The sequence below is a fragment of the Cetorhinus maximus genome, chromosome 10 (genome assembly GCF_964194155.1).
Source record: "Cetorhinus maximus chromosome 10, sCetMax3.hap1.1, whole genome shotgun sequence".
NCBI classification, from domain to species: Eukaryota; Metazoa; Chordata; class Chondrichthyes; order Lamniformes; family Cetorhinidae; genus Cetorhinus; species Cetorhinus maximus.
Genome location: NC_135888.1, coordinates 27,111,447 through 27,129,691, shown reverse-complemented (window position 1 = coordinate 27,129,691; position 18,245 = coordinate 27,111,447). Strand labels below are relative to the sequence as shown.

The following is an 18,245-nucleotide window of genomic DNA, read 5'->3' as shown; positions in this document are numbered from 1 at the left end:
ATAGGAACAGTAACCAATGGGCAGTATGATAGGGACAGTAACCAACAGGGCACTGTGACAGGAACATTAACCAAAGGGCAGTGTGATAGGAACAGTATCCAAAGGGCACTGTGATAGGGACAGTAACCAACAGGGTACTGTGATAGTTACAGTAACCAACAGGGCACTGTGATAGTTACAGTAACCAACAGGGCACTGTGATAGGAACAGTAACCAACAGGGCACTGTGATAGGAACAGTAACCAACAGGGCACTGTGATAGGAACAGTAACCAACAGGGCATTGTGATAGGGACAGTAACCAACAGGGCACTGTGATAGGAACTGTAACCAACAGTGCACTGTGATAGGAACAGTAACCAACAGGGCACTGTGATAGGAACAGTAACCAACAGGGCACTGTGATAGGAACAGTAACCAACAGGGCACTGTGATAGGAACAGTAACCAACAGGGCTGTGTGATAGGAACAGTAACCAACAGGGCACTGTGATAGGATCAGTAACCAACAGGGCACTGTGATACGAACAGTAACCAACAGAGCACTGTGTTATGGACTGTAACCAACAGGGCAATGTGATAGGAACTGTAACCAACAGGGCACTGTGATATGGACAGTAACCACCAGGGCAATGTGAAAGCAACAGTAACCAACAGGGCACTGTGATAGGAACAGTAACCAATCGGGTACTGTGATAGTAACAGTAACCAACAGGGCACTGTGATAGGAACAGTAACCAACAGGGCACTGTGATAGGAACAGTAACCAAAGGGCAGTGTGATAGGAACAGTAACCAACAGGGCACTGTGATAGGAACAGTAACCAAAGGGCAGTGTGATTGGAACAGTAACCAAAGGGCACTGTGATAGGGACAGTAACCAACAGGGTACTGTGATAGTTACAGTAACCAACAGGGCACTGTGATAGTTACAGTAACCAACAGGGCACTGTGATAGGAACAGTAACCAACAGGGCACTGTGATAGCAACAGTAACCAACAGGGCACTGTGATAGGAGCAGTAACCAACAGGGCAATGTGATAGGAACAGTAACCAACAGGGCAATGTGATAGGAACAGTAACCAACAGGGCACTGTGACAGGGACAGTAACCAACAGGGCAATGTGATAGGAACAGTAACCAACAGGGCACTGTGATAGGGACAGTAACCAACAGGGCACTGTGATAGGAACAGTAACCAACCGGGTACTGTGATAGGAACAGTAACCAACAGGGCACTGTGATAGGGACAGTAACCAACAGGGCAATGTGATAGGAACAGTAACCAACAGGGCAATGTGATGGGAACAGTAACCATCAGGGCACTGTGATAGGAACAGTCACCAACAGGGCAATGTGATGGGGACAGTAACCAACAGGGCACTGTGATAGGTACAGTAACCAACAGGGCATTGTGATAGGAACAGTAACCAACAGGGCAGTGTGATAGGAACAGTAACCAACAGGGCACTGTGATAGGAACAGTAACCAACAGGGCAATGTGATGGGGACAGTAACCAACAGGGCACTGTGAGAGGAACAGTAACCAACCGGGTATGTGATAGGAACAGTAACCAACAGGGCACTGTGATAGGAACAGTAACCAACAGGGCACTGTGATAGGAACAGTAACCAACAGGGCACTGTGATAGGAACATTAACCAACAGGGCACTGTGATAGGAACAGTAACCAAAGGGCAGTATGATAGGAACAGTAATCAAAGGGCACTGTGATAGGGACAGTAACCAACAGGGCAGTGTAATAGGAACATAACCAAAGGGCATTGTGATAGGAACAGTAACCAACAGGGCACTGTGATAGGAACAGTAAGCAACAGGGCAATGTGATAGGAACAGTAACCAACAGGGCAATGTGATAGGAACAGTAACCATCGGGGCACTGTGATAGGAACAGTCACCAACAGGGCAATGTGATGGGGACAGTAACCAACAGGGTACTGTGATAGTTACAGTAACCAACAGGGCACTGTGATAGGGACAGTAACCAACAGGGTACTGTGATAGTTACAGTAACCAACAGGGCACTGTGATAGTTACAGTAACCAACAGGGCACTGTGATAGGAACAGTAACCAAAAGGGCACTGTGATAGCAACAGTAACCAACCGGGCACTGTGATAGGAACAGTAACCAACAGGGTACTGTGATAGGAACAGTAACCAACAGGGCACTGTGATAGGAACAGTGACCAACAGGTCACTGTGATAGGAATAGTAACCAACAGGGCACTGTGATAGGGACAGTAACCAACAGGGCAATGTGATTGGAACAGTAACCAACAGGGCATTGTGATAGGGACAGTAACCAACAGGGCACTGTGATAGGAACAGTAACCAACAGGGCAATGTGATAGGAACAGTAACCAACAGGGCAATGTGATAGAAACAGTAACCATCAGGGCACTGTGATAGGAACAGTACCCAACAGGGCAATGTGATAGGAACAGTAACCAACAGGGCACTGTGATAGGAACAGTAACCTACAGGGCACTGTGATGGGGACAGTAACCAACAGGGCACTGTGATAGGAACAGTAACCAACAGGGCACAGTGATGGGGACAGTAACCAACAGGGCAGTGTGATAGTTACAGTAACCAACAGGGCACTGTGATAGTTACAGTAACCATCAGGGCAATGTGATAGGAACAGTAACCAACAGGGCACTGTGATAGTTACAGTAACCAACAGGGCACTGTGATAGTTACAGTAACCTACAGGGCACTGTGATAGGAACAGTAACCAACAGGGCACTGTGATAGGGACAGTAACCAACAGGGCACTGTGATTGGAACAGTAACCAACAGGGCACTGTGATAGTTACAGTAACCAACAGGGCACTGTGATAGGAACAGTAACCAACAGGGTACTGTGACAGGAACAGTAACCAACCGGGCACTGTGATAGGAACAGTAATCAACAGGGCACTGTGATAGGAACAGTAACCAACAGGGCACTGTGATAGGAACAGTAACGAACAGAGCACTGTGATAGGGACAGTAACCAACCGGGCACTGTGATAGGGACAGTAACCATCGGGGCAATGTGATAGGAACAGTAACCAACGGGGCACTGTGATAGGAACAGTAACCAACGGGGCACTGTGATAGGAACAGTAACCAACTGGGCACTGTGATAGGAACAGTAACCAACAGGGTACTGTGATAGGAACAGTAACCAACAGGGCACTGTGATAGGAACAGTAACCAACAGGGCACTGTGATAGGAACAGTAACCAACAGGGCACTGTGATAGGAACAGTAACCAACAGAGCACTGTGTTAGGGACAGTAACCAACCAGATACTGTGATAGGAACAGTAACCAACAGGGCAGTGTGATAGGAACAGTAACCAATGGGCAGTATGATAGGGACAGTAACCAACAGGGCACTGTGACAGGAACATTAACCAAAGGGCAGTGTGATAGGAACAGTATCCAAAGGGCACTGTGATAGGGACAGTAACCAACAGGGTACTGTGATAGTTACAGTAACCAACAGGGCACTGTGATAGTTACAGTAACCAACAGGGCACTGTGATAGGAACAGTAACCAACTGGGCACTGTGATAGCAACAGTAACCAACAGGGCACTGTGATAGGAACAGTAACCAACAGGGCATTGTGATAGGGACAGTAACCAACAGGGCACTGTGATAGGAACTGTAACCAACAGTGCACTGTGATAGGAACAGTAACCAACAGGGCACTGTGATAGGAACAGTAACCAACAGGGCACTGTGATAGGAACAGTAACCAACAGGGCACTGTGATAGGAACAGTAACCAACAGGGCTGTGTGATAGGAACAGTAACCAACAGGGCACTGTGATAGGATCAGTAACCAACAGGGCACTGTGATACGAACAGTAACCAACAGAGCACTGTGTTATGGACTGTAACCAACAGGGCAATGTGATAGGAACTGTAACCAACAGGGCACTGTGATATGGACAGTAACCAACAGGGCAATGTGAAAGCAACAGTAACCAACAGGGCACTGTGATAGGAACAGTAACCAATCGGGTACTGTGATAGTAACAGTAACCAACAGGGCACTGTGATAGGAACAGTAACCAACAGGGCACTGTGATAGGAACAGTAACCAAAGGGCAGTGTGATAGGGACAGTAACCAACAGGGCACTGTGATAGGAACAGTAATCAAAGGGCAGTGTGATTGGAACAGTAACCAAAGGGCACTGTGATAGCGACAGTAACCAACAGGGTACTGTGATAGTTACAGTAACCAACAGGGCACTGTGATAGTTACAGTAACCAACAGGGCACTGTGATAGGAACAGTAACCAACAGGGCACTGTGATAGCAACAGTAACCAACAGGGCACTGTGATAGGAGCAGTAACCAACAGGGCAATGTGATAGGAACAGTAACCAACAGGGCAATGTGATCGGAACAGTAACCATCAGGGCACTGTGATAGGAACAGTAACCAAAAGGCAATGTGATGGGGACAGTAACCAACAGGGCACTGTGATAGGAACAGTAACCAACAGGGCACTGTGATAGGAACAGTAACCAACAGGGCAGTGTGATAGGAACAGTAACCAACAGGGCACTGTGATTGGAACAGTAACCTACAGGGCACTGTGATAGGAACAGTAACCAATAGGGCACTGTGATAGGAACAGTAACCAACAGGGCACTGTGATGGGGACAGTAACCAACAGGGCACTGTGCTAGTTACAGTAACCAAAGGGCACTGTGATAGGAACAATAACCAACAGCGCAGTGTGATAGGGACAGTAACCAACAGGGCAATGTGATAGGAACAGTAACCAACATTGTACTGTGACAGGGACAGTAACCAACAGGGCACTGTGATAGGAACAGTAACCAACAAGGCACTGTGGTAGGGACAGTAACCAACAGGGCACTGTGATAGGATCAGTAACCAACCGGGTACTGTGATAGGAACAGTAACCAACAGGGCACTGTGATCGGAACAGTAACCAACAGGGCAGTGTGATAGGAACAGTAACCAACAGGGTAATGTGATAGGAACAGTAACCAACAGGGCACTGTGATAGGAACAGTAACCAAAGGGCAGTGTGATAGGAACAGTAACCAAAGGGCACTGTGATAGGCACAGTAACCAACAGGGCACTGTGATAGGAACAGTAACCAACAGGGCACTGTGATAGGAACAGTAACCAACAGGGCACTGTGATAGGAACAGTAACCGACAGGGCAGTGTGATAGGAACAGTAACCAACAGGGCACTGTGATAGGATCAGTAACCAACAGGTCACTGTGATAGGAACAGTAACCAACAGAGCACTGTGTTATGGACTGTAACCAACAGGGCAATGTGATAGGAACAGTAACCAACAGGGCACTGTGATATGGACAGTAATCAACAGGGCAATGTGAAAGCAACAGTAACCAACAGGGCACTGTGATAGGAACAGTAACCAATCGGGTACTGTGATAGTATCAGTAACCAACAGGGCACTGTGATAGGAACAGTAACCAACAGGGCACTGTGATAGGAACAGTAACCAAAGGGCAGTGTGATAGGGACAGTAACCAACAGGGCACTGTGATAGGAACAGTAACCAAAGGGCAGTGTGATTGGAACAGTAACCAAAGGGCACTGTGATAGGGACAGTAACCAACAGGGTACTGTGATAGTTACAGTAACCAACAGGGCACTGTGATAGTTACAGTAACCAACAGGGCACTGTGATAGGAACAGTAACCAACAGGGCACTGTGATAGCAACAGTAACCAACAGGGCACTGTGATAGGAACAGTAACCAACAGGGCAATGTGATAGGAACAGTAACCAACAGGGCAATGTGATAGGAACAGTAACCATCAGGGCACTGTGATAGGAACAGTAACCAAAAGGCAATGTGATGGGGACAGTAACCATCAGGGCACTGTGATAGGAACAGTAACCAACAGGGCACTGTGATAGGAACAGTAACCAACAGGGCAGTGTGATAGGAACAGTAACCAACAGGGCACTGTGATTGGAACAGTAACCTACAGGGCACTGTGATAGGAACAGTAACCAATAGGGCACTGTGATAGGAACAGTAATCAACAGGGCACTGTGATGGGGACAGTAACCAACAGGGCACTGTGCTAGTTACATTAACCAAAGGGCACTGTGATAGGAACAGTAACCAACAGCGCAGTGTGATAGGAACAGTAACCAACAGGGTACTGTGACAGGGACAGTAACCAACAGGGCACTGTGATAGGAACAGTAACCAACAAGGCACTGTGATAGGGACAGTAACCAACAGGGCACTGTGATAGGAACAGTAACCAACCGGGTACTGTGATAGGAACAGTAACCATCAGGGCACTGTGATAGGAACTGTAACCAACAGGGCAGTGTGATAGGAACAGTAACCAACAGGGTAATGTGATAGGAACAGTAACCAACAGGGCACTGTGATAGGAACAGTAACCAAAGGGCAGTGTGATAGGAACAGTAACCAAAGGGCACTGTGTTAGGGACAGTAACCAACAGGGCAGTGTAATAGGAACAGTAACCAAAGGGCACTGTGATAGGAACAGTAACCAACAGGGCACTATGATAGGAACAGTAACCATCAGGGCAATGTGATAGGAACAGTAACCAACAGGGCACTGTGATAGGAACAGTAACCAACAGGGCAATGTGATAGGAACAGTAACCAACAGGGCAATGTGACAGGAACAGTAACCAACAGGGCACTGTGATAGTTTCAGTAACCAACAGGGCAATGTGATAGTTACAGTAACCAACAGGGCAATGTGATTGGAACAGTAACCAACAGGGCAACGTGATAGGAACAGTAACCAACAGGGCACTGTGATAGGAACAGTAACCAACAGGGCACTGTGATAGGGACAGTAACCAACAGGGCACTGTGATAGGAACACTAACCAACAGGGCACTGTGATAGGAACAGTAACCAACAGGGCAGTTTGATAGGAACAGTAACCAACAGGGCACTGTGATAGGAACAGTAACCTACAGGGCACTGTGATGGGGACAGTAACCAACAGGGCACTGTGATAGGAGCAGTAACCAGCAGGGCACTGTGATAGGAACAGTAACCAACAGGGCACTGCGATAGGAACAGTAACCAACAGAGCACTGTGTTAGGGACAGTAACCAACAGGGCAATGTGATAGGAACAGTAACCAACAGGGCACTGTGATAGGGACAGTAACCAAAAGGGCAACGTGATAGGAACAGTAACCAACAGGGCACTGTGATAGGAACAGTAACCAACCGGGTACTGTGATAGGAACATTAACCAACAGGGCACTGAGATAGGAACAGTAACCAACAGGGTACTGTGATAGGAACAGTAAGCAAAGGGCAGTGTGATAGGGACAGTAACCAACAGGGCACTGTGATAGGAACAGTAACCAAAGGGCAGTGTGATAGGAACAGTATCCAAAGGGCACTGTGATAGGGACAGTAACCAACAGGGTACTGTGATAGATACAGTAACCAAAGGGCACTGTGATAGTTACAGTAACCAACAGGGCACTGTGATATGAACAGTAACCAACTGGGCACTGTGATAGCAACAGTAACCAACAGGGCACTGTGATAGGAACAGTAACCAACAGGGCTTTGTGATAGGGACAGTAACCAACAGAGCACTGTGATTGGAACAGTAACCTACAAGGCACTGTGATAGAAACAGTAACCAACAGTGCACTGTGATAGGAACAGTAACCAACAGGGCACTGTGATGGGGACAGTAACCAACAGGGCACTGTGCTAGTTACAGTAACCAAAGGGCACTATGATAGGAACAGTAACCAACAGCGCAGTGTGATAGGGACAGTAACCAACTGGGAAATGTGATAGGAACAGTAACCAACAGGAAACTGTGACAGGGACAGTAACCAACAGGGCACTGTGATAGGAACAGTAACCAACAGGGCACTGTGATAGGGACAGTAACCAACAGGGCACTGTGATAGGAACAGTAACCAACCGGGTACTGTGATAGGAACAGTAACCAACAGGGCACTGTGATAGGAACAGTAAGCAACAGGGCAGTGTGATAGGAACAGTAACCAACAGGGCACTGTGATAGGAACAGTAACCAACAGAGCACTGTGTTCGGGACAGTAACCAACAGGGCAATGTGATAGGAACAGTAACCAACAGGGCACTGTGATAGGGACAGTAACCAACAGGGCAATGTGATAGGAACAGTAACCAACAGGGTACTGTGATAGGAACAGTAACCAAAGGGCAGTGTGATAGGGACAGTAACCAACAGGGCACTGTGATAGGAACAGTAACCAAAGGGCAGTGTGATAGGAACAGTAACCAAAGGGCACTGTGATAGGGACAGTAACCAACAGGGTACTGTAATAGTTACAGTAACCAACAGGGCACTGTGATAGTTACAGTAACCAACAGGGCACTGTGATAGTTACAGTAACCAACAGGGCACTGTGATAGCAACAGTAACCAACAGGGCACTGTGTTAGGAACAGTAACCAACAGAGTACTGTGATAGGAACAGTAACCAACAGGGCACTGTGATAGAGACAGTAACCAACAGGACAATGTGATAGGAACAGTAACCAACAGGGCATTGTGATAGGGACAGTAACCAACAGGGCACTGTGATAGGAACAGTAACCAACAGGGCAATGTGAAAGGAACAGTAACCAACAGGGCAATGTGATAGGAACAGTAACCATCAGGGCACTGTGATAGGAACAGTAACCAAAAGGCAATGTGATGGGGACCGTAACCAACAGGGCACTGTGATAGGAACAGTAACCAACAGGGCACTGTGATAGTACAGTAACCAACAGGGCAGTGTGATAGGAACAGTAACCAACAGGGCACTGTGATCGGAACAGTAACCTACAGGGCACTGTGATTGGAACAGTAACGAATAGGGCACTGTGATAGGAACAGTAACCAACAGGGCACTGCGACGGGGACAGTAACCAACAGGGCACTGTGCTAGTTACAGTAACCAAAGGGCACTGTGATAGGAACAGTAACCAACAGCGCAGTGTGATAGGGACAGTAACCAACAGGGCAATGTGATAGCATCAGTAACCAACAGGGCACTGTGACAGAGACAGTAACCAACCGGGCACTGTGATAGTTACAGTAACCAACAGGGTAATGTGATAGGAACAGTAACCAACAGGGACATGTGATAGGAACAGTAACCAACAGGGCACCGTGATAGGAACAGTAACCAAAGGGCAGTGTGATAGGAACAGTAACCAAAGGGCACTGTGATAGGGACAGTAACCAACAGGGCACTGTGATAGGAACAGTAACCAACAGGGCACTGTGATGGGGACAGTAACCAACAGGGCAGTGTGATAGTTACAGTAACCAACAGGGCAGTGTGATAGTTACAGTAACCAGCAGGGCAATGTGATAGGAACAGTAACCAACAGGGCAATGTGATAGGAACAGTAACCAACAGGGCACTGTGATAGTTACAGTAACCAACAGGGCACTGTGATAGTTACTCTAACCAACAGGGCAATGTCATAGTTACAGTAACCAACAGGGCAATGTGATAGGAACAGTAAACAACAGGGCAATGTGATAGGAACAGTAACCAACAGGGCACTGTGATAGGAACAGTAACCAACAGGGCACTGTGATAGGGACAGTAACCAACAGGGCACTGTGATAGGAACAGTAACCAAAGGGCAGTGTGATTGGAACAGTAACCAAAGGGCACTGTGATAGTTACAGTAACCAACAGGGCACTGTGATAGGAACAGTGACCAACAGGGCAATGTGATAGGAACAGTAACCAACAGGGCAATGTGATAGGAACACTAACCATAAGGCAATGTAATGGGGACAGTAACCAACAGGGCACTGTGATGGGAACAGTAACCAACAGGGCACTGTGATAGGAACAGTAACCAACAGGGCAGTGTGATAGGAACAGTAACCAACAGGGCACTGTGATTGGAACAGTAACCTACAAGGCACTGTGACAGGAACAGTAACCAACAGGGCACTGTGATAGGAACAGTAACTAACAGGGCACTGTGATGGGGACAGTAACCAACAGGGCACTGTGCTAGTTACAGTAACCAAAGGGCACTGTGATAGGAACAGTAACCAACAGCGCAGTGTGATAGGGACAGTAACCAACAGGGAAATGTGATAGGAACAGTAACCAACAGGGTACTGTGACAGGGACAGTAACCAACAGGGCACTGTGATAGGAACAGTAACCAACAGGGCACTGTGATAGGGACAGTAACCAACAGGGCACTGTGATAGGAACAGTAACCCACCGGGTACTGTGATAGGAACAGTAACCAACAGGGCACTGTGATAGGAACAGTAACCAACAGAGCACTGTGTTAGGGACAGTAACCAACAGGGCAATGTGATAGGAACAGTAACCAACAGGGCACTGTGATAGGGACAGTAACCAACAGGGCAATGTGATAGGAACAGTAACCAACAGGGTACTGTGATAGGAACAGTATCCAAAGGGCAGTGTGATAGGGACAGTAACCAACAGGGCACTGTGATAGGAACAGTAACCAAAGGGCAGTGTGATAGGAACAGTAACCAAAGGGCACTGTGATAGGGTCAGTAACCAACAGGGTACTGTAATATTTACAGTAACCAACAGGGCACTGTGATAGTTACAGTAACCAACAGGGCACTGTGATAGTTACAGTAACCAACAGGGCACTGTGATAGCAACAGTAACCAACAGGGCACTGTGATAGGAACAGTAACCAACAGAGTACTGTGATAGGAACAGTAACCAACAGGGCACTGTGATAGGAACAGTAACCAACAGGGCACTGTGATAGGAACAGTAACCAACAGGGCACTGTGATAGAGACAGTAACCAACAGGACAATGTGATAGGAACAGTAACCAACAGGGCATTGTGATAGGGACAGTAACCAACAGGGCACTGTGATAGGAACAGTAACCAACAGGGCAATGTGAAAGGAACAGTAACCAACAGGGCAATGTGATAGGAACAGTAACCATCAGGGCACTGTGAGAGGGACAGTAACCAAATGGCAATGTGATGAGGACAGTAACCAACAGGGCACTGTGATAGGATCAGTAACCAACAGGGCACTGTGATAGTACAGTAACCAACAGGGCAGTGTGATAGGAACAGTAACCAACAGGGCACTGTGATCGGAACAGTAACCTACAGGGCACTGTGATAGGAACAGTAACGAATAGGGCACTGTGATAGAATCAGTAACCAACAGGGCACTGCGACGGGGACAGTAACCAACAGGGCACTGTGCTAGTTACAGTAACCAAAGGGCACTGTGATAGGAACAGTTACCAACAGCGCAGTGTGATAGGGACAGTAACCAACAGGGCAATGTGATAGCAACAGTAACCAACAGGGCACTGTGACAGAGACAGTAACCAACCGGGCACTGTGATAGTTACAGTTACCAACAGGGCACTGTGATAGGGACAGTAACCAACAGGGTACTGTGATAGGAACAGTAACCAACCGGGTATTGTGATAGGAACAGTAACCAACAAGGCACTGTGATAGGAACAGTAACCAACAGGGCAGTGTGATAGGAACAGTAACCAACAGGGTAATGTGATAGGAACAGTAACCAACAGGGACATGTGATAGGAACAGTAACCAACAGGGCACCGTGATAGGAACAGTAACCAAAGGGCAGTGTGATAGGAACAGTAACCAAAGGGCACTGTGATAGGGACAGTAACCAACAGGGCACTGTGATAGGAACAGTAACCAACAGGGCACTGTGATGGGGACAGTAACCAACAGGGCAGTGTGATAGTTACAGTAACCAACAGGGCAGTGTGATAGTTACAGTAACCAGCAGGGCAATGTGATAGGAACAGTAACCAACAGGGCAATGTGATAGGAACAGTAACCAACAGGGCACTGTGATAGTTACAGTAACCAACAGGGCACTGTGATAGTTACTCTAACCAACAGGGCAATGTCATAGTTACAGTAACCAACAGGGCAATGTGATAGGAACAGTAAACAACAGGGCAATGTGATTGGAACAGTAACCAACAGGGCACTGTGATAGGAACAGTAACCAACAGGGCACTGTGATAGGGACAGTAACCAACAGGGCACTGTGATAGGAACAGTAACCAACAGGGCACTGTGATAGGAACAGTAACCAACAGGGCAGTGTGATACGAACAGTAACCAACAGGGCAGTGTGATAGGAACAGTAACCAACAGGGCGCTGTGATAGGAACAGTAACCAACAGAGCACTGTGATAGGAACAGTAACCAACAGGGCACTGTGATAGGAACAGTAACCAACAGAGCACTGTGATAGGGACAGTAACCAACAGGGCAATGTGATAGGAACAGTAACCAACAGCGCACTGTGATAGGGACAGTAACCAACAGGGCAATGTGATAGGAACAGTAACCAGCAGGGCACTGTGATAGGAACAGTAACCAACAGGGCACTGTAAAAGGAACAGTAACCAACTGGGCACTGTGATAGGAACAGTAACCAACAGGGTACTGTGATAGAAACAGTAACCAACAGGGCACTGTGATAGGAACAGTAACCAACAGGGCACTGTGATAGGAACAGTAACCAACAGGGCAATGTGATAGGAACAGTAACCATCAGGGCACTGTGATAGGAACAGTAACCAACAGGGCAATGTGATGGGGACAGTAACCAACCGGGCACTGTGATAGGAACAGTAACCAACAGGGCACTGTGATAGGAACAGTAACCAATAGGGCACTGTTAAAGGAACAGTAACCAACAGGGCAGTGTGATAGGAACAGTAACCAACAGGGCACTGTGATAGGAACAGTAACCTACTGGGCACTGTGATGAGGACAGTAACCAACAGGGCACTGTGATAGGAACAGTAACCAACAGGGCACTGTGATAGTTACAGTAACCAACAGGACACTGTTAAAGGAACAGTAACCAACAGGGCAGTGTGATAGGAACAGTAACCAACAGGGCACTGTGTTGGGGACAGTAACCAACAGGGCACTGTGATAGGGACATTAACCAACTGGGCACTGTGATGGGGACAGTAACCAACAGGGCACTGTGATGGGGACAGTAACCAACAGGGCACTGTGATGGGGACAGTAAGCAACATGGCACTTTGTTAACGACAGTAACCAACAGGGCACTGTGGTGGGGACAGTAACCAACAGTGTACTGTGGTAAGGACAGTAACCAATAGGGCACTGTGATGGGGACAGTAACCAACAGGGCACTGTGTTGTGGACAGTAACCAACAGGGCACTGTGGTAAGGACAATAACCAACAGGGCACTGTGATGTGGACAGTAACCAGCAGGGCACTGTGATGGGAATAATAACCAACAGGGCACTGTGATGGGGACAGTAACCAACAGGGCACTGTGGTAAGGACAATAACCAACAGGGCACTGTGATGTGGACAATAACCAACAGGGCACTGTGATGTGGACAGTAACCAACAGGGCACTGTGATGTGGACAGTAACCAACAGGGCACTGTGATAGGTACAGTAACCAACAGGGCACTGTGATGGGGACAGTAACCAACAGGGCACTGTGATGGGGACAGTAACCAAAGAGGAAATTAACTTTTGGATTTTGCACCCAATAACATGACATCGCCACATGCTAACACGGAGTGGATGGACCCAGGTCCCAGTTCAACATTGGGCAAAAGGTCATCAGGCTGTGATCCCAGCCCATCTGGCTGCTCTCACTTTACCTCCTCTTGTCTCCACAGACTCACTCCTGCCTTATAAGATTTTCAAAATTCATTCATCCATGGGATGTGGGTGTCGCTGCCTTGGTCAACATTTATTGCCCATCCCTAATTGCCCTTGAGAAGATGATAGTGAACTTCCCTCTTGAATTGCTGCAGTCCATATGCTGTAGGTACACCCACAGTACTGTTAGGATTTTACAGCTCTTTCAGCTTGATCTTCTGGGCTCTGACTGGGTTTTGCCTTTTCCTGATCTGTTCTTTTTTAAATGACCTGTAAGATCTTCGAATTCTGATCAAGGTTTCAGTCAAAAGCTACCCCCTCCCCCAACCCCACTAGATAGATGTAAATCTCATGCATTGGGATAAGACTTCTCCCCCAGTTCTCCTCTGAACCCTCCACCATCCTCTCTCCCTTGTTTAACCATTGCCATCTTGAAGTTGGCATCATTGACATTGTCCAGTGTCTCCTAGTTGGTGACTCGACATATTCAGTTAATTTCTCTAGGATAAATCCAGGCTTCAGTAGTGGAAACACCATCTGTGTTAAAGAACAAAGAAAAGTACAGCACAGGAACAGGCCCTTTGGCCCTCCAAGCCTGCGCCGATCACATTGCCTGTCAAACTAAAACGTTTTGCACTTCCGGGGTCCGTACCCCTCTATTCCCATCCTATTCATGTATTTGTCAAGCTGCCTCTTAAACACCACTATCGTACCTGCTTCCACCACCTCCTCTGGCAGCGAATTCCAGACACTCACTACCCTCTGCGTAAAAAACTTGCCCCGCAGATCTCCCCTAAAGTTTTCTCCTCTCACCTTAAATCTATGTCCCCTAGTAATTGACTCTTCCACCCTGGGAAAAAGCTTCTGACTATCTGCTCTGTCCATGCCACTCATAATTTTGTAAACTTTGGTGTGTTATGAGCTTTTATACATCATATTTGCAACTAAAACGGTTTGTGTGTTTTTGGTAGAAGCGTCTCCCTGGTGTTAAAGTGAAGTACCTGTTCTTGATGTGGTTAGGAATCCTGGTGGGCAGCTGGGTGCTTTACATGCACTACTCGTCCTACTCAGAATTGTGCCGAGGTCACATCTGTCAGATGATAATTGTAAGTACTAAGGGCTGAATTTTTCCCTCGTCGGGCGGGCCTGACGGGGGCGGTCAGGAAGCCGATTCAGGCCCCCCCAGCGTGAAACCCGTGCTGCTACTGTCTGTGTTGGGGGTGGGGGAGGGCGGGGGAAAGGAGGGCGAGTGCGAACTTCACGCATGCATGCGGGTGCACGCTGGAAAAGCTGCGCCTCGGGGAGATGAACAGATTTGAAAATAAAAAATAAAGGCTTTTAAAATGTTAACAAACATGTCCCCTCCTGTGACTCCGCCACATGAGCAGGGACATGTTCGAAAATAGGATGAATTTTTTTTTTAATTTCTTAATGACGGCTCGAAACCCCATCCCTTTGGATGAGGTTTCGCAAAAAAACGCAAAGGCCCCCTGGCCTTATTGCCTACCCGTCAACCATTAGGTTGGATGGGCAGCGAAAAATTTAAATCAACTGGATTGTTAATGGCCTTAATGGGCCTTTTAATTGTCGGTGGGCGTGCTGCCAACTCTCGCATATGCCCGCCAATCGAAATATCGCGCGGGTGCCCGATGACGTCGAGACGCTTGCCTGTCATTTTACGCTCGAGCAGGTCCGGTGCGCGCCCGCCTGCTCAGCGAAAAACTCTGGCCTAAGAGGTTTGACATTTAGCCTTTTCCAATTAGGACAACTTCTGACACCAATGAGACCCAGGAATTAGCTCAGTGGCCATTGTTGTATCATTAAACTGATCATTTAATTTTTAAAAATTCATTAAGCATAATAAGCAAAAGTGTTTTAAAAAATATTGACAGAATTCCTCATTTTGCTTGATTTCCAGTATTGATCCTTTTTTGTAGAATATGATGTATCTGTGTCACAATCTGCTTCAGGACTGCAGAATAACTAATTTTACATCACATATAAAAGTGAGTCATGAGAAAAGGCATCCCTGAATCCTTTTATTTCACCTAACACACTGCAGACCTGAATTTCCATCTCAGCCCTCTAATTTCAGAAATAGGACTGATTCTACTGGTGAATTTTCTCAGATAAACTACAGGAGAACATGGCAGGAGGAATTATATCAACTTTCAAGAGGAAACAGAAAGGGTTTTAATCCCCAAGCTCTTGTATTGTTAAGTTTAAATTGTGGAAGGAAAGACTCATCCCCTATGTATAATATGTCAAGAATCTTGAATATACCTTTTGTTGACCTAGGCAACAATTATTTAACATATTATAACCTACAGAGTTTAATTTTTTTTCAGTGTGATCGCTATAAGAAAGGAATTATTTCTGGCTCTGCCTGCAAGGACCTGTGTGAGGAAAACACACTGCTGTTCCAACAATGTCTGTCATCAAACCCAGTCCATCAGGTACTCAATTTGTTGGTGAAACCAAGATGAATGCTAGTTCCTGCATTGTAGTTTACAGTTGTTGGGGTCCAGGAACAATGAGGCAGATGTTTAAGTCCAGACAAAATAATTTGGGCAGCACACAGGTTAGAAGCAACATTTGACAAACTAACTCCCAATCCAGCTTAAACTTGTGGAGCATAAAAGATGAATTTAAGCAATTCTTCATCCCAGCTCGGAACTTGTGCTTTGTATGATTCAGATTAGAGCTGTAAGGCTGACCTCCTGACAAAACGTCATGGAGTGAAAATGGGTACCTGAATTTCTGGGCCATAGCATCAAGTGTAGATGTGAAAAGGTGAACAGACAGTCAAATGACTTCCATGTCATCTAAGAGTATGGTGCGCACATGAACCAGAGAGATTGGGAAAGCCTAGGAAATTATAAATTTCAAGAGAATATTGGTGCAATATTAGGCCGATAGCTATTTTGGAAGAAGTTTTTTTTATTTGTTCATGGAATTTGTGTGTCAAGGGCAGGGCAAGCATTTATTGCCCATCCCTAATTGCCCTTGAGAAGGTGGTGGTGAGCTGCCTTCTTGAACCACTGCAGTCCATGTGGTGTAGGTACACCCACAGTGCTGTTAGGGAGGGAGTTCCAGGATTTTGACCCAGCGACAGTGAAGGAACAGCGATATATTTCCAAGTCAGAATGGTTTGTGGCTTGGAGGGGAACTTCCAGGTGGTGGTGTTCCCAATCACAGGTTTCGAAAGTGTGGACGAAGGAGCCTTGGTGAGGTGCTGCAGTACATCTTATAGATGGTACACACTGCTGCTACTGTGCATCAGTGGTGGAGGGAGTGAATGTTTAAGATGGTGGATAAGGGGCCGATCAAGCGGGCTGCTTTGTCCTGGATGGTGTCGAGCTTCATGAGTGTTGTTGGAGCTGCACTCATCCAGACAAGTGGGGAGTATTCCATTACACTCCTGACTTGTGCCCTGTAGATGGTGGACAGGCTTTGGGGAGTCAGGAGGTGAGTTACTCTCCACAGGATTCCCAACCTCTGACCTGCTCTTGTAGCCACAGTATTTATATGGCTGACCCAGTTCAGTTTCTGGTCAATGCTAATGTTGATAGCGGGGGATTCAGTGATGGTAATGCCATTGAATGTGAAGGGGAGATTGGATTCTCTGTTGTTGGAGACGGTCATTGCCTTTTTTTTTTAATCCTTTTAAATATGTGGACATCACTGGCTGGGCCAGCATTTATTGCCCATCCCTAATTGCCCTTGAGAAGGTGGTGGTGAGCTGCCTTCTTGAACCGCTGCAGTCCATGTGGTGTAGGTACACCCACAGTGCTGTTAGGGAGGGAGTTCCAGGATTTTGACCCAGCAACAGTGAGGGAACAGCAATATAGTGTTATGATCCCAGCTGATGTTACTACTGGACAAGTCCGATCCCAGGGTGGAAGCCGGCTTGATAGATCCTAACTTTTATTTTTGTTTAGAAACGTGGAGCGCGGCTACTGAACGGAGTCACAGGAGTCGGCTGATGAACTTTTAACAAAAGAATAAAACATTTATTAAACAAGAAAAGATGAACTATATTACAATACTCCTTCGCCCACAACTATACCTTTACAGATATATACAGATCCGTAAGGATAACACAAGTTACAAATGCTGTCTTATACCCTAATGTTCACAGTAAGTGCATAGTTCATGTAAACCAATAGGCAACCTGTGGTCAGACATACCACACTCTGGAACTAAGTGTCAGATACCACCCCTAATAGATGCTGTGGATCTCATATCAACCACCAGACGCTTGTCACACTGTGAGCCAATCAGTCTCACTGAACTCCATCTTTCACACGGGGGTTTCCAATCTCCACTCTCAAAGAACCTGCTTTGGAATCTTCTCCCAAATGAGTTTCTCTTGGACACCTTCAGCAAGGGTCCACCTCCAGGCTTTCGATCTCTCCTTCTGATGTTCCTCTCCCCTGGATCGCCACCTGCATTCAAGCTTTGCCTTCCACGCACTCTCTCTCAGACACTCAGCCGTGTCAACA

At 46.9% G+C, this 18,245-nt stretch overlaps 1 protein-coding gene across 2 annotated transcripts in view; it reads left to right on the top strand.

The window, feature by feature from the left end:
* Positions 1–18,245, top strand: part of dipk1b (divergent protein kinase domain 1B) — a 154,227-nt gene that overhangs the window by 119,102 nt on the left and 16,880 nt on the right. For both annotated transcript variants that reach the window (XM_078550266.1, XM_078550265.1), the window contains 2 exons: positions 14,712–14,846; positions 16,089–16,196. In XM_078550266.1, coding sequence (XP_078406392.1) covers positions 14,712–14,846; positions 16,089–16,196 — 243 coding nt within the window. The remainder of the gene's footprint in view (positions 1–14,711; positions 14,847–16,088; positions 16,197–18,245) is intronic.